General features: G+C 36.0%; 1 protein-coding gene across 1 annotated transcript; it reads left to right on the top strand.

Annotated features, from left to right (window-relative positions):
* The first annotated feature begins 2,224 nt into the window (after positions 1-2,224).
* LOC117400681 (ADP-ribosylation factor-like protein 5B) lies at positions 2,225-13,641 on the top strand. Its single transcript, XM_034000949.3, has 6 exons — positions 2,225-2,748; positions 7,282-7,342; positions 8,108-8,255; positions 11,269-11,352; positions 11,838-11,989; positions 12,596-13,641. Exons 1-6 carry the CDS (start codon positions 2,703-2,705, stop codon positions 12,642-12,644), a joined length of 540 nt encoding a protein of 179 aa, XP_033856840.1. The 5' UTR covers positions 2,225-2,702; the 3' UTR covers positions 12,645-13,641.
* The last annotated feature ends 4,496 nt before the right edge of the window (positions 13,642-18,137 follow it).

An 18,137-nucleotide genomic window follows, 5' to 3' on the forward strand; every position in this document is an offset into this window, starting at 1 on the left:
TAGATGATTAGCGCCCTCTATCTGTAGTCATTAGTCTCCATTTGATTAATTGATTTATTTTATTTATTGTCCTCTTTATTATTCATAAAATCCCTTCTTTTCCAGTTTCCTGTCTATATTTTGTCAATATCTTTTCACTTTCAGTCTCCCTTCTTCTTTCCCTTTTCCTAGCAAGCTTTTTATGTTTAATTCATAAACCTCCACTTCCCTCAACCTCCTATCCAATTTCCTTTTCTGCTCCTCAAATTTCTTGCACTTTAATAAATAATGTTCCACTGTTTCTGATACTTTACATTTTTCACATAATCCATTGTCATGTTTCCCCAGTCTAAATAAATGCTCATTCAGAGAACTATGTCCAATCCTTAACCTAGCTAACGATCTTTCCTCTTTCCTTCCCAATTCCTTATTCACCCAACTACTATTCACCTCTTTCTGGATACTATGATAAAAGCTTCCTTTTAAACTTTCATCCCATCTCTCCTGCCATTCTTTTACTATCACTCTTTTAACATAGAGTCCCCAGGAATCCAAACTAAATTTACTATCCCCATTATTGTACATTCCTGGTATCTTTGTATTATTTTGAACAGGATATCCTTTCTATTAGCAGAATCTCCTTTCAACGCAATAAGAATCTGTAAATATGACCACTTTCTTGGGCTTTATTTCAGCTATTTTAACTATTGCAAATAGAATAGCTACCATTTCTGCAACCTACACTGATAACTGGTCCGATAACTGTACTACTTTACAGATATCCAATTCTGGAATATTGTACGCCATTGCCACTCTTCCTGTTTTGGATCCTTGGATCCGTCCCTCGAGGGATCCGTCTGTATATATATACATAGAGCCTCCTTACTCTTTTCCTCTACAAAAGCTTCACTCTTTCTTTTCAAGTCCATTTTTCCCCTCCTTTCTTCACTTGCTCACTCAATTCTGTACAACAATTGGGTTTTTTTCCACCAACCATTCTGGTAACACATTTACATTAACATTCTTCACTAAATTCAGGTTCTCAACGTTCCCATATCCCTCCCTGTCCTTCACAAAAAATGTGACAGGCTTTCCGAAAGAGCAATGAAAACTGCGTGAACACAACTCCAGCAATTGCAATGCATGCTGGGGGGTGTAGTTTAAATTTAAATTATTTAAATGAGGTTTTCTGAATACTGTACTACCAAAATGCTCGGGGGCATGTAAGCGCACTATGCTTTGGTGACTGTACATGCTACACTGGTTTGTTTCTGTGCACACTATAATAAGAAAGTAGACCCTGTTGGTGGTCCAGTTATCTACATCTTCTGGTAGCTTCATCAGCAGAAACAACAAACAAACAAATACATTGAATGTAATGTAGACACTCTGAACATCCACATACAGTGCTGAAAATACGTGTAATAAACAGAGCTCACGCCAATTAAAATACAATACTTTTTATTTATCAAATATACTAGTGTTGATATTCCTGCGTTGCATGTGTATTCAGAGTGTCTGCATTAGGAGGCGAACACGTGCCTGGATTCAGAACATTTCCGTGCGGCCCTGTAATTGTGTTACACCGCTGACGGAAATATTTGATAAAAAAATGGGTACTATTTTGACAACATCTTGATGATAATTGTTTAGTTCGGATGTCAGTATCTTAAGTCTTGATATATATATATATATATATATATATATATATATATATATATATATATATATATATATATATATATATATATATATATATATCCCTCTATATTTATATACCTTTAAAAAAATAAATAATGGAGACAAGTGAGTTGAACATTTTGTAATCTTGCTAACAATTATCAAAAAACTGTATCTACAGATTTATTTGGGTTATAACTTCAAAACAGAAACTGACAACCTTAAAAATGTCTATACCAGCAATTAACAATATCTGGTAGCAGTCCTAATTATTAATACATTACCCTTATTGACCCCACAGAACTTCATTGTATTTGAGAAGGAAAAAAAACTTCAGGTAAGTACTTATTACAGTATGGTTCGTATATTGCCTCAGTAGATCAAATTGCGTTTTGAATGCCAAAATGCAGGACTGAGCAGAAAAGTTCATATCTAAATTCCAAAAAACAACCTCGGGATATGCAGCCCGTCACAGTTCTGACGTCACGGGTTTCCCGAGTATTGAGAAACCTGTCAAGAATGCCTGACGTCACTAAGCGAACCGAGGGTACGTCACTAGCTTGAAACCTGAAACCGGAGGGGGAGGGTAGCGGGACGAGCAATAGTATAGTCAGAGATGGTGGTTTCATCGGCAGAGAATAATACTGTTGTTTGGTGTCACTTGATTATTTTTTAAGTAGGTGATTTTAGTGTTGAAATGTTGTATTTAAAATACACGTTAGAACTGCAATCACTAGATTGACACATGTTAATTTATCTGTGTGTGGACTGCGCAGTGTAGCGGAATCTTTACTGTGGACTTGAAGACTGAGAAAGAGCAGGATTTCTGGGAGATGTTGAGAGCCAACAACCCGAAGACAAAGAACTGACTTTCGAAGTTTAGAGAAAACCGCTGTCCTACATATCTGAAGGCCCGATTTGGAAACCGCTTTCGAGCCGCTGTAGCACTGCGAGAGATAGTACTACAGGCGATATCTGCATAGACTGCAAAAAAAGAGATTTAAGAAGAAAAACGTGTCAGGGATTTCGTTTACAGTACAGTTATGGGGTTGTTATTTGCAAAACTCTGGAGTTTCTTTTGTAACCAAGGTGAGTTATTTATAGGAAGGATTTTCGACTACATCAAAATGTTGATGCTGTGTATTGTTTGTGTACAAAGTAGCAGTACTAGACCTCACGCGTGACGCTGTTCTTTTTTTCTCCCAAGTTCAAACAAGACTTGTGAAGTATAACTCTGCACAAATGTAACATTTTACTTTATTTTTTAACATTTAAGATGGCTACGTAAAATATTGAATAACTGCATGTCTAGTTAATTGATCCACAGAGTTGTTGATGTTTATTCCCTTCCAGATGTTTAGGTTTTTCAACCCGTTTTAATAGATGTATTATATTTTAAGTTATTTTACATTCTACTAGTGAAGGTGTTTATGTATAAAAAAAACAGTCAGGTTAAAAAAAAAAGCTTTTGAGCTTAACCAAAATACTCCGTGGATTGTGAAATATACTGTTTACAATAACAAAATATCTGCTGTATCGGGGAAAAAACGGATGGGATTTACAGTACATATAAGATGCGTTTATATTTTTGCAGACTCCCTTTAAATGAAACGATTTTGCTAAAGTAGTGTTTGTTAACACTTGTTCGTGTAAACTAGACACAACAAAGATGGTTCATATCGTAATTCCCATACATGTATTAATGTTTGTAGTCATATTCTGCCCGTAAAAATGGGATCGAATTGGTTTAAAAATTCCAAACTGACTTTGCCGACCTATTGACAGTAATATTAAACACAGTATTCGGTTTACTACAGTCAAGTTAGCAGAACTTTGCCAGCGGTACAGTAGCCTATGGTGTTCTTTGTCTCATGTGAATACAAATTGCTGGTACACCTCAAACTACATTTTGAAAAGTTAAGCAAAATACACATTTTATTTTAAATTACATACAAAGGTGAATTTTAAATTATATAAAAGGTGACTGTTGTACCGTTAACCTTTCACGTTATATTAATCCTGCAGGTGTTTGTTGGCACCAGATAACAGTATCATGCGAAGAGGTCGGAGAAAAAAGGAGTTAACCAGTTTCAGGGCAGTGGTCTTCAGCTGTTATTATTATTATTATTATTATTATTATTATTATTATTATTATTATTATTATTATTATTATACATGCATGTAAACAAGGCTGCAATGTTTTAAATGGTAAATAAAAACCTAAACAGCATAGTATTGTACTAAAGTTCATATTTGCAGCCTTATATAAAACAATATTTTGTACAGTGAATACTCCCCCCCATATGCAAAATGAGTTTGTATAATAAGTGGTCCAGCTGCAGTGAATTGAATACTGTAGGTTATTTTGATTTTTCTCCTAAAGGGTGGTGCGCTAACAAGAAGAGGTTCTATTGCCAAACAAATACAGAAAATAGCACCTTTTTCAGTGACTTCAGATGTGCATTTTAAAAAGTGAGGGGTAGCACCCAATTTAGGAAGGGGTCCCTAGTCTGCCACCCCCCTCCAACCAAGACAGAGTGTCTTCTTCTGACGTCTCAATTTAATTGTCTTCTAGTCCAGCTGACAGGATGTGAATGCCAAACCCAAGGTTAAAAATAAGTAACAAAATAATTCAAGAAGGTTTACTTCCTGGTAGCTTCCTCTTCCAAAATGCTTTAGTAAACCCAGCCTCAACATGCACAAAGAAATGAAAACTTAGACACATGGCAATAAAGCAGTTGTCGTCTTGTATCGTCTGCCAATACATCGCTGAGTAAGTATGAAGATCGGCTGCAACTTTCTAAATCATCTTTGGGCATAGGCAATATGCAGAATAGAAAATAGGAGTAATAGCGTTCACCAAAAACACCACTTTCAGAAACTGCACAAGTCAGGTCATGCACATACTGTACATACACAAGCATGCTGGCGTCTTCTGTGTCATCAGCCATAATTATGGGAGTGCTGGAAATTATGGAACTACCCTTATTGTAAGTATGTACATTTACACAGAAAACTGTCTTTGAATACTGTTGGTACAGTTGTTTTCAAGATTCTGTGAAAAAAAAGTGTGCTTGAGCCAATAGACTTCCAAACATTTCATTAAAAAAAAAAAAAATTGCACACTGAGTGAACAGACTCTTACAGCTGGAACTTTCTTTTTTGTTTTGTTTGTTTAGTGCTTCCAGGGGCAGCAGTGTGGAGTAGGGGTTAGGGCTCTGGACTCCTGACCGGAGGGTTGTGGGTTCAATCCCTGGTAGGGGACACTGCTGCTGTACCCTTGAGCAAGGTGCTTTACCTAGATTGCTCCAGTAAAAACCCAACTGTATAAATGGGTAATTGTATGAAAAAAAAGAATGTGTAAAAAATAATGTGATATCTGTATAATGTGATATCTTGTAACTATTGTAAGTCACCCTGGATAAGGGCATCTGCTAAGAAATAAATAAATAAATAATAATAATGATAATAGCTTGCTAGGGTTTTGTGACTTAATAGATACTTGACTGAAACAGCATTTCTTTACTGTGTTTACACATTATACACAGGCTATGTTAATTGATATCGTGTGTAAATTGTTTTCAAAGCTTAGTAGGGAGGATTCACAATTACTGCATTATTGGGAGTCATGGTAGTCACTCCAGCCCTGTCAGAGTGAAGGAGGGAGGAAAACGACTGCCTCTACAGGACTGCACTTTGTGGGAGATCTAGGGTATTGCCACAGTTATTGCCTGTCATTCAAGTGATTTGTCAATTGTTTTTAATAATTCATGTTGCTGCAAGTTCCTACTGCAATAAGCCATTTTTATATTTCATCTTACAGGGCTGATATATTTGTGTATATAACTCGGCCCCTTTTGTAGGTAGGGCATATTTATATGGCTGGAACCTTTTCAGGTAACTTTTTGTATGTGAAATGTTTTTGGAGAGATTTAAATTTCTCTTTCTGATTCTCAAGAAATGACGGTGAACTAAGAAAATAACATCTCGTTCTGTGACAACAGATATCTAGCACCACAAGTTTTTATATTGTAATCTAACGCAGTGTTTCATCAATAAACTGCTGATTTGATGGATGTTTTAAGTTGGAATACAGTCAATACTTACACTCCCATTTTGTGTAAGTTGAAGAGATTTCAATCTATTTAAAGCACTGTTGTATTATAAAGCATAGTTTTCCAAGTCATGTTTAGAGAATGAGTTTACTGTGTGCTTTGAACTTTGCTAGTGCAGCATCAGTTTTTGTATAATACATGAAATACAGTAGGCGACATTTTTGGCTGGTATGCGATTGTTCTCAAAACATTTTCTAGCAGAACAGTGAAATGGAATGCTCTTCTGTGCTCTGATTGAAATCAGTTACTGGAATTCTCGAAATGATAGTTGTGTGCCTAAGAGATGAAAACAGCCATAAGGTTCCAGGCATAGAGTATCGGAGTACGTTTGAACTGAAAGAATGTCTTCTGTTTGAAAAAAGATCAAAAATCCAGATGGTGTAAATTATTAGACCTATTTGAGTATCTAGTCGGTGTAAGTAATATATTTCCTTTATTTTTTCATCCATAGTGGCATTTATATTTTCATTCAAGAAATTATATCATCTCTGCTTTCTGGCTTTACGCCACACTTGAAACAGGCATACCAAAGATCTCAGAGAAAAGATTTCAAAAAGTGTTTAGTTTCATTTGAAGGTTATGTTAATAAGAACACAGTTAACTGCAGCAGAGTTAACCACATATAGTAAGTGTGAAAAGCAGTGGTGTTCCCTCGCCTCCTCAGAGTGGTCGATCCGGGTCAGGTAGGAGGCATGCCTGTGGAAAAGACCTAATCGCTGCTCGTGCTGCTGTATCCTGTTTTGTGGTGACCCAAAAAAATAAAATAAAATAACAGAACCACTACAAGCAACCCCCTTCCATTCTAACATAGCCTTGGGTTTTCTAATTGCAGGTACACTCTTGTTATTTTACGATTCAGCAGAAATTCTGTTAATTAAGTTGGACGATGTTCACTGTAAATTGCGTGTGTACTATACTGTATAGGGGCCTTCCCTTTTGTTTTTAATATTTCACCATCTTTTCATGTGTAAGACCGGTAGCAAAGTATTGAGGAAACCCTAACTGGTTTCTAATCTTCACACCACCTTAGATCTCCCACAAAGTTCAGTCCTGTAGAGGTAGTTGTTTCACAATAACACAGGTGCAGCAGTTTTGTGTAACTTGACTTTATTTTTTGTGGGTGTGGCGGGACTGACTTTTCTTTGCAGAAGTTGTTTGTTGATGGAATTGTTTATTTTTTGGGTAATTTCAGGTAGACCTAATGTCCTCCAGACATACTGTTGTGATTTTTTTTTACCTTGATATACTGTACCAGCAAGTGAAGTATTAATAATACTGCCAAAGTGTAGAGAACATCAACATTAAAATGAATCCCTTCTTATGACAGTTACATAGATTTTACCCGATTTTAACCGGTCTGTGTTTAAATCCAAGATAACTTTGTTCAGTCTTTGTTCCAAACTCATTCCCTCAGACTCCTAGTTCAAACTTCATGGATATTGCCAGATTTCAGTTCTGTCCCAGTGGCAGCAGATATACTAACTGTTTTACTCCTATTTTAAAACAGAACATAAAGTGATCATCGTTGGACTGGATAATGCCGGGAAGACAACAATCCTTTATCAGTTGTGAGTACCTACTTTCGAAAAGTTAAATGCATTTTTATACAGGACCCACCGAATGTGATGGGACTTCCAATTGATAGTTTGCTGGGTCAAGCACTGCCCTGCCATTTAGTGACAAACAGATCTTCAATACTTCTTTATGTTAAATTGCTGTCTGCCTGTACAGAGGTGTGTAGTGTACTGGTTGCTTGGTGGTGCCCACATTTCTTACAATTCTAAATGGAGTAAAGTTTTTTTTGTTCAGTTTAAGAAGGCCTGTAGTGTTTTTTTTATATGTTGGACCACTCAATCTCCCAAGGAGAGCAGCATTTACACCTATAACATTGTACTCCTGTTGCAAGTGTAACTTTACTATATATGGTATGGACATAACAGTATAGATTATCTACACTGATAATTGTTCATGTTTGTGAGGTTTCCGTATTTAAAGCTTCCTGTGTTCCACTATTTGTTTCTACCAATTTCAGGTTAATTCCATTATACTGTCGTTAAATGAAGTGGCCTGATAAATGGAATAAGCTGTCTTTTGGTTGTAAGTTCAGAAATAGGTAAATTACTGTAACTTATAGTTTATGGTAGAAAATATAATGGAAAATTATTTGTTCTAAAAATACAGTATTACAGTACTGAATATTAAACTTTGACACAAGTTAATCTGGAATGAAAATTAAAAACAAATATGTATATGGTACAGTAGCTTAGCTTTGGGTTTAATTTTTTCATTAAAACAAAAAGGTTCTCTTAACAAATCCTATGTCTTGTCTCTAGTTTGATGAATGAAGTTGTTCACACATCGCCTACTATAGGAAGCAATGTAGAAGAAATAGTTGTCAAAAATACCCATTTCCTAATGTGGGATATTGGTGGACAGGAGTCACTCCGATCTTCATGGAACACCTATTACTCCAACACAGAGGTATGGCAAAGCATCTGATCCACATAGTGTTTTCCAGTGTTTAAACAAAATCCATCTCAATGTAAGGTTTACAAAGTGAATGGTACAATACCTTGTTCTAGCACAATGCTTAGTTAAGATTATGGTCTAATCAGAAATCTAAAGCACATTGTTTATGATGCTTGTTGAAAGGAAAAATAATAAAGGGGAAGGACAATTTGCAGGAAGGCTGTTAGACAGTGTTTGCCAACAGTAGAATACAACTAGAACCACAAATAGTACAATTCATGGAAATAAGCAAGAGGAAGGCGCATACAATTGCATATAATATGTCGTATCCGTTATACTGTATGTTGTGACCCTTTTAGAAGTTTGGTCAATATGTTATGGTAAAATGAGTTTTCTATAGACGGATTTTCTGGGAGGAGGCAAACTATACCAGCAATACTATGGATGTGCTTGTTTTCACAAAAATGTGCTTATTGTAGTGGAATAAGTAGAAGCAAGCTGTCTGTTTTAAATAAGCAGTGCTATGCATTGCATACTGAGCATGTCTGTGGTTGTGCACACAAAAAGGCAATGGCTAATGTAGGTGGTAGAGTGTGCTATAACACTATAGAATGTATAAGCTGGAACAGATGTTGTCAGAAGGCAGAACAAAAGATTTACTAAGCAGCGTTTTGAGTAGAATGGAGCAGCTGGTGGTTTTTATTCAGAGGACAAATGGTATTGCAGCTGGCAAGGTCAAGGCGTTGGAGGAACAGAGATCTTTGCACTGGAAAGGTCACCGTTGACTTGAGTTAAAGAAGGCAGCTTGCCAAAGAAGCCATTACAGTGGCAGGACAAGAAAAATGATTGTAAATGTTGAAGCTTACTTTGTTTAGAACTATTGGAAACTAACCTGCTGTTTTTGAAACAAGCTAGTATTAGGTGCTCTTGGCAGCCTTGAAATTAGCTAATGTCAAAGTTATATCTTGTGTGACCCTCCTCGCTGGTCACTATTGTAAAAATAAAAGTCAAAGTTGGTAGCATAAGTGATGTTGTTTTAACTGGTTTACAGAACCGAATTAGCGCTAATGGTGGATGAACTAACTAATAAGAACATAAGAAAGTTTACAAACAAGAGGAGGCCATTCGGCCCATCTTGCTCATTTGGTTGTTAGTAGCTTATTGATCCCAGAATCTCATCAAGCAGCTTCTTGAAGGATCCCAGGGTGTCAGCTTCAACAACATTATTGGGGAGTTGGTTCCAGACCCTCACAATTCTCTGTGTAAAAAAGTGCCTCCTATTTTCTGTTCTGAATGCCCCTTTATCTAATCTCCATTTGTGACCCCTGGTCCTTATTTCTTTTTTCAGGTTGAAAAAGTCCCCTGGGTCGACATTGTCAATACCTTTTAGAATTCTGAATGCTTGAATCAGATCACCACGTAGTCTTCTTTGTTCAAGACTGAATAGATTAAATTCTTTTAGCCTGTCTGCATATGACATGCCTTTTAAACCCGGGATAATTCTGGTCGCTCTTCTTTGCACGCTTTCTAGAGCAGCAATATCCTTTTTGTAATGAGGTGACCAGAATTGAACACAATATTCTAGATGAGGTCTTATTGTAAAGTTTTAACATTACTTCCCTTGATTTAAATTCAACTCTTTTCACAATATATCTGAGCATCTTGTTGGCCTTTTTTATAGCTTCCCCACATTGTCTAGATGAAGACATTTCTGAGTCAACATAAATTCCTAGTCTTCATAGATTCCTTCTTCAATTTCAGTATCTCCCATATGATATTTATAATGCACATTTGAATTGTCTGCGTGCAGTACCTTACATTTTTCTCTATTAAATGTCATTTGCCATGTGTCTACCCAGTTCTGAATGCTGTCTTGATCATTTTGAATGGCCTTTGCTGCTGCAACAGTGTTTGCCACTCCTCCTATTTTTGTGTCGTATGCAAATTTAACAAGTTTGCTTACTACACCAGAATCTAAGTCATTAATGTAGATTAGGAAGAGCAGAGGACCTAATACTGATCCCTGTGGCACACCACTGGTTACCTCGCTCCATTTTGAGGTGTCTCCACTCCCTAATCCATGTTTTGAAAATCTAAATAAACCTTGTCATATGCTTTGCAATTATCCATTGTCGATGTTGCATCCTCAAAAAAATCAAGCAGGTTAGTTAGACACGATCTCTCTTTCCTAAAACCATGCTGTCTGTCTCCCAGGATACTGTTACCATATAGGTAATTTTCCATTTTGGATCTTCTTATAGTTTCCATAAGTTTACATATAGTAGAAGTCAGGCTTATTGGTCTGTAGTTACCTGGTTCGGTTTTGTCTCCCTTTTTGGGAGACAAAATGTTACCATAGGTAAGGTAGTCCGAGACTGGTGCTAATCAGGATCAGGATGTGTAAAACGAGCCTTTCCAGAGCTTGATGGTTGTTTTCTGTTAAATGTTGCTGGGCACAATAAAGAAAGAAATAGTATGATATGAAGTAACGAAAATAATTTTGACTATAGGATAGATTTCTACCCCCAACAACAGAAGACTGACGAGTATGTGACCTTGAAACATTCAGCAGATCACCATGTTTGTGTTGGTCAAAACAAACCAAGCTTTGCAAGCCTTAAGTGAATTTGTATGTCATTTTAGTGCAGTTCTAGTATTTCGGTGCCTGTATCACCAAAGAATAACAGGTGTATCTTGTATTAGGTGGGTACTCGTAATCCTTTACATGTGTATGCTGGTAGTTACAAAGTTGAAACAGCCTGGATTTACATTTTCTGTAAACTAGTCAATGATTTAATGATGTCTCCAGGGCAAAGGAAGTAATTTAATGTACAGAAGGAATGTTTATACTTTGGATATTTCTCATGTTGTACCGTGTGGATCTGTCAAACTTGCTACATCTAACACGGGCATGGTTAGATTTTAAGTCTTACTTAATAAAGGGTTAACTTTTCATTAAAAAAAAAATCTATTTGTGTAAAAAATAAAGGAATAAACCAGCCTAATGTATATTTCTGTTTTTCAGTTTATCATTTTAGTTGTGGACAGCACAGACAGAGAGAGGCTGTCGATCACAAAGGAAGAACTGTACAGAATGCTGGCTCACGAGGTACGTTTTGTGCAGATTGTTTTTAACCAGCGTATTTTTTTATAATGTATTTCATAAGAATTGTGTCAGCCGTTTAAAATGGAATGGCTGTGTGGTACTGTAGAAAGTAAAAACATTTAAAAAAGAACAATAAACAAAAGTGCTGGCAATTAATAAGCATACTGTTTTCTAAAGTACATTGCAGCACGTATACAGTATTGGTTCGCTTCACATTGATTCTGAACATAATGATAATCTACTTACAATCATTTAACAGCCAAAAAGATACATTATCTAATCGTTTCACTTAACATTTAAAAGAATCATTTGCATACAAACAGAAATCGCATTGCATTTCTTTCAGAAAAAATATTTACTGTCTTTATCAAAAATAGAAACTTGGTGAAAGTTTCTGTCTGGGCAGTTGAAATAGTTACATGCCTGTTGGCGTGGCTGTGTACTGTGTCTTATTAAAATAAACAACAACCCATTTTTGTATATTGCAGGATTTGCGGAAGGCAGCAGTTTTAATTTTTGCAAATAAACAGGATATGAAGGGGTGCATATCGGCTGCTGAAATTTCAAATTACCTCACCCTTAGCTCTATAAAGGATCATCCATGGCACATTCAGTCATGCTGTGCGCTTACAGGAGAAGGGTACGTGTTCTCAATTATAGTGTTATGCTCTCTCAGCAGCATTGAAATTTAGCTAATGTCAAAGTTCTGTCTTGTGTGACCTTCCTTGCTGGTCACTATTGTAAAACTATTGTTAGTTGAGGAAACATAAAATTTAAAGTTGTGGGCATAAGTAATGTTGTTTTATCTGGTTTTGCAAAACCTAATTTGCATTAATGTTGGACTTACTAATGGTACCATAGGTAAGGTAATCCAAAATTGGGATTAGTATGTGTATCATCAGGATCAATATGTCTAAGACGAGCCTTTCCAGAGGTTGTTTGTTTTTTTTTTATGTTAAATGTTGCTGGGCACAATGAAGAAGGAAATAGTAGGATAAGTGACTTTAAAATAATTTTGACTATAGGACAGATTTCTACCCCCAACAACAGAAGACTAAAGAGTATGTGACCTTGAAACATTCAGCAGATCACAATGTTTGTGTTGGTCAAAATAAACCAAGCTTTGCAAGCCTTAAGTGAATTTGTATGTACTTTCAGTGCAATTGTTATCGGGCACATATTTCGACCCTGTTGTGTTTCCTTTTTTCGATTGTAATATGGTTTTTGTTTTTTTCTTTTGTTGCAGTTTATGCCAAGGCCTGGAGTGGATGACCTGTAGAGTTGGTGTGAGATAACTGCTTGAACAACAAAGACACTTCCTATTTATTCTTCATACAGTACATGAACATTGTTTTCTGTTACCTGTGGCTGGAGGAGTGGCTGCTTTTTAATTTATCACAACACAAACCTCTCCAAACAACACTTGAATCAAGTGATATTGACTTTGGAAGCTCTGTAGACCTTTATAAGCTACCTTTACGAACTAGCTTTGATGTGCTGGATGCACATTGTAGCGCATCTGTTTTTCACACAAGGCTTAATACATGTAAGATTTTATTATTATTTTTAAATACTATATACATACCTTCTACCCACTATGCGGACATGTCTTAGAGTTTAAGAACTAAAGCTTTTCTACTGCATAATTTCATAATTTCTAGGATTGCTATCACTGGTTGTTTTTATAGTATATTAATACAGGGGCATGTAAAATAGGAAAACACCCAAGCACTGCTTTATCAATTTGTGTGTCCCTGTGCAAGTAAAAACTGTATGAAAAGTGCACACTAAACAATACAGTTGGTTGAAGCTACTGACTGTTCAAGCAGCTTTGGTGAAAGTTAGTGAGGCTTTTACTTTTATATGTACAAAATGAATGCATGTTACTCAAGCCACTGTCATTTCAAATTCAATCCAATGCAGAAATCTCCATAATTATTATTAATAAATAATAATAATAATAATAATAATTGAGAATTATGAGAATAAGACTATTTAGGGGTGCACATAAACTACTGTAGAATAAGCTGAAGTGGGTTGTATTGCCTTTGGATTGCTGTACATTTCTTTAGTATTTTGGTTGTGTAATATGCATTGGGCGGACAGTGTAATTCTCAAGTCAGCTGGACACTGCAGTACGGGGGGGGGGGGGGGGCAGCATTCAGAACTGACATTTAGGTGTTTTTTTTTTTTTTTGTATATAAACAGTTAAATTGACTGATGAGAGAAATGCTGCCTATGTTAAAGGTTAATGCTTTATAGTTCTAGCATTAAAGGCCACTTGCAGTGACACTTGGTGTGTGTTACATTTGCTGACCTCCAAATATAGTAAGCATGCCTCTGCCGTAGGCGACACATTTTGAACTTAACAACAGTCACGTGACTGTTACAATAGTGTTTTTATTATAATTCCACTGGTGATGCCTATTGGACAGCTAGTGAGAGTTGCTTTTCCATACAGCACTGCTTGGAAGGCACTGGTCTATCGCTAGTTAACACAGGCATGTTACATTTCTAGTGGTGGTGGTTTAGGTTACTGGGATCATTTCTCCATATTTTTTTAACCAGGATATCAGGAGAAGGAAGAATAATAGCTATAAACGCTACAGAGCTTGTTGCACACAGTTCATTCATTGGTACTGGCAAGGTGGAATAATAGAGGACGTACAGGGCATAAATGAAACGACTAGACTACATGGGAGGACATCATTATTGTGAAGATGATGATTCTTCCCCTTCACCAGTCATTACATTTGGCTACAGGGCACTTTGGAGCCCATACATGCAGAGTTGTTTTTTTTTTTTTCCCCACAACAGCTGAATGACCAACTGACGCTGGTACTTTTAGGTCAAATACCATTAAGGTATTCTATTGAATGAGAATTATTACTGTATGTGAATGTTACTATACAAATAAGCTTTTTAATTAACTTAAAACCAACAACTATTATTTGTTTATCAAGGAAAATGTGTTATGAAAGGTTAATTACTTCCCTTTTTACATGGAACAAACTGGAAGGTAATAAGTGATAGGGGTCCTAGTATTTTAAAATTCTACAAATTATATATATATATATATATATATATATATATATATATATATAATGATTTTTATATATTTGTAATGTTTTGTGAAATCAAATTTCATTCTGTTCAGTGTGTGTTTTTTTTTTTTTATCTCTTAAATTCCAAAAATAAATGGTTCTCTACAGAATAAACATATTTCTGTTTATAGTTGGTTGGAAGTAGCAGGATTTTTCTTATGCTACCTTTTGAAATCTCTGGCAGAACTCTGACCCTGTGTCTTTTAGACTGTCAGCTATTTGTGAAATATTGTGTTCTTTACCCTTTTAATAACAACCAAACCATAAAATCTTCTAGATAGCCTTATCAACTTGCATCATTACTTACCCTCTTTCAGTTATTTAATTCTACCGGATAAACCTTTAAGAACCTTTAGGACCTTTAAGACAAGCTTTTTGTAGCGATTTGCCTTCGTCAGCAGATTATACCAATGATTTTATGTCTTGTACATTCTGAATTGTCCTAAGAACACAACCTCCTGATTTAAGTGTTATTGTGTGAAATACATTGTAGAATTAAAACGTATTGAGTTCTGCTTTGTTGTTCAGAAAGTGTGGAACTTGGTGAATTTAAGGTTGAAAATCTATTATGTTTTTAAAATGTAATCGTGGTTTATATTACAAGTATTTCCAGGTAGAATTTTCCAACACACTGAGGAAGACTAAGGGTCTGTTTTAATCCCTATTATTATTATTATTATTTATCCAGTGATTATGGGGATTGGAATAGTGCACGTAGCGGTTTGTCTTGGATTAAAACATGTTTAGCCAATCACTGCAGCATAGGGCAGAACACACAATTTGGTGGCCTTACTGACCAGTCAGCATTTGGATACTATAAGAGATGTGCTGAGTCTCACTGTGTCACCGGTTACCACTGACATTACCTAATATCTATAGTATAGCCGTTACCTAACCATTTCATGTGTACTTCTGAATGTTGCCCCAGGAGCAACAGATAAGCAGCAAAATCAGGTTGTGTAAGAGCACTCAGCATGTTTTAAAAACAGTAAAACAATACTGTGTATTATTTACAATAAATGCATTACTTATGACTGTGTGGATTTATTCATAATTTCTAATTTTGAATTTAAATTAATGTATTTGGTGGATACTGTTTATTATAGTTATCTGATAATAACCTTGACAGGTGCTGAATTTGCTGGTACTGTAGGTAGTTAATTAAATTTATTAAATAAATTAAAATGCACCTTTTGTGGTATAAATGCAGCCTAAAATGTGAACAGGCTGATGAGTAGAGGGTTTACTCTGGCTAATCTTTTAACCATATACAAATTCAGCATCTATGATAAGGTATTAGAATTTGCTAAAAAGTACAGATATGAGCCAGTACAGTTTTGGAACAGAGTTTTACGGACAGATGAGACGAAGATGAACCTTTATCAAAGTGATGGGAAGGCAAAAGTGTGGAGAAAAAAAAGGAACTGCAGATGATCTAAAGCATACCACCTCATCTGTGAAGCATGGTGGAGGTAGTGTCATGGCATGGGCATGCATGGCTGCCTCTGGAACGGGCTCACCCATCTTTATTGATGATGTAACGAATGATGGCAGCAGCAGAATTACTTCAGAAGTGTACAGAAGCATCTTGGCTACCGATGTACAAGAAAATGCCACCAGACTCATTGGGCGACGCTTCACAATGCAACAGGACAATGACCCAAAACACACTGCCAACACAACCAAGGAGTTCATCAGGGGAAAAAGGTGGAAAGTTTTAGACTGGCCAAGTTAATCTCCTGATTTAAATTTGATTGAACATGCATTTCACTTGCGGAAGAGGAGACTGAAGTCAGAAACTCCCCAAAACAAGCAGCAGCTGAACATGGCTGCAGTAAAGGCAAAGCATCTCAAAGGACGATACCCAGAGTTTGGTGATGTCAATGGGTCGCAGACTCACTGCTGTTATTGCATGCAAGGGATTTGTGACTAAATACTAGCTTTTATACTTCTTATATTTGCTTTAAGTTGAATTGTCCCAATACTTATGCTCACATAAAATGGGGGGATGGAACTCTAAAAGTGCTGTTATTCTTAGTTGGTAAAACATGTATGTCTTGAAACCACCAGAAATAAAAGGTGACATTCTGTACTTTTGACTCATATTAATCTTTTACTCATATTTTCATATTGCTTGAGTGTACTGCAAAATAGCAATTTTGACTTCACTGTCCCAATACTTATGGAGGGCACTGTATATCTAACATTACCATATCGGCCAATGACTTTACATAGTTATCAATCCAATTTTGAAGGCAATGTTAGCTCTCAAAACAAGAAATTCTGAAATAAATACATTCACCGTCAAGATCATACCGGTAACCACATAACAATTTGATAAAAAATACTATTTTAAAAAATGTGACCAGTTGTCTTAAAAGGATTAGTTGGCAAATTTCAAGTCTGTTTTACTTTTTTGAGGTAAATAATGTTTTTGAAACAGCTTCAGATTCTAAAAGCTGTTTGCTTTGTTTTATTTTATTTATTTATTTATTTATTTTTTTATGAAGACTATTCCAGTTATTCTCTACAGTATTTCTGACCATGCTTGGGAAGTTTCTAACCTCAGCTTTCTATGGTGAGGTTACACTGTATGCACAAAGGTAACCTCTGCTGTTTGGCCTAATGCGTGTCAAGCATACAGTATTTCTCTCACATTCTTCAAACACCATAGTCCCCCACTTTCCATCTAAACTGGTTAGCAGCTAGAAATAAGATGATCCAAATGGATACATTCCCAGGTATGTTTATAAAGTACAAGCATTAACTAAATTGTCAGGACCTGTCAGCTGTATCGGAAGCAGCAATAAAGCCTGTTACCAGAAATTTGTATTATAAATCAAAGACAAGAACAGTAGCATGTATACCTCCCTGTTCTACAGTAAAAAGAAAGGTAGATCGGGTTGACCCCCATCGGGTTGGGATTAAATAAATTATTTAGAACGCCAAAATCTTTTCGTGTTCAGGGTGGGGTTGTCTTTCGAATTACCCATCGTGATGCAGAAAATTAACTTAACCTGAACCCGATCTGAAGAAGATCATCCGAAGACACACCATAAATCAAGCAGTGAACAGCAACGTCACAGTGCATGTCAGAATAGAAAATACATTACAACAATACGCTAGTTTGAAATATTCTCGGAGTAGCTTCAAATATGTCAAACTATGCTACTTTGGAAACTGTCCGATTTATTTATTTATTTATTTATTTATTTATTATTATATGAAAATGAAGATGATCGTGTACGAAGAGAAATTAAAACTAACTTATTTTAAGAAAGGATTGTGCTGTATTGTTAATATTGTGAGTTAAAGAAAGCTGTCAGTTTATATATCTTACTTTCAGGTAGTCTGTCATTTCACCTCAGCAATGCATGTCTTTGGATGTCATGCCACTTGCTGCAAAGCATGTCACTCATTTAGGGGAAGCAGCAAGTTAGTTAATCTAACTACATAAAAGAAAGGCCTGCAAACAGAGAACCATTAAAATGGCATTTGAAACTATTTAAGTCACAGATGTCAAACCAAACCCTCTGGGAAGTTTTATTTGGTCTCTCAAAAGTTTTACATCTTCATTCCCAGCGACTCAAATGAGTACAGCAAAGAACACAGACATGGGAATCAGTGTGTACAGTGCTATCTGCTGTGACAGAGAGCATACCTTGCAAGTATGTGAGCGGAGAC

The sequence above is a fragment of the Acipenser ruthenus genome, chromosome 4, assembly GCF_902713425.1.
Source record: "Acipenser ruthenus chromosome 4, fAciRut3.2 maternal haplotype, whole genome shotgun sequence".
NCBI lineage: Eukaryota > Metazoa > Chordata > Actinopteri > Acipenseriformes > Acipenseridae > Acipenser > Acipenser ruthenus.

Bases quoted from the DNA above. Each gene is read 5' to 3' on its own strand.
- LOC117400681 (XM_034000949.3), top strand. From the start codon at position 2,703: ATGGGGTTGTTATTTGCAAAACTCTGGAGTTTCTTTTGTAACCAAG. The intron at 2,749-7,281 runs GTGAGTTATTTA...ATTTTAAAACAG, and splicing joins GAGTTTCTTTTGTAACCAAG to AACATAAAGTGATCATCGTT. The intron at 11,353-11,837 runs GTACGTTTTGTG...TGTATATTGCAG, and splicing joins ACAGAATGCTGGCTCACGAG to GATTTGCGGAAGGCAGCAGT.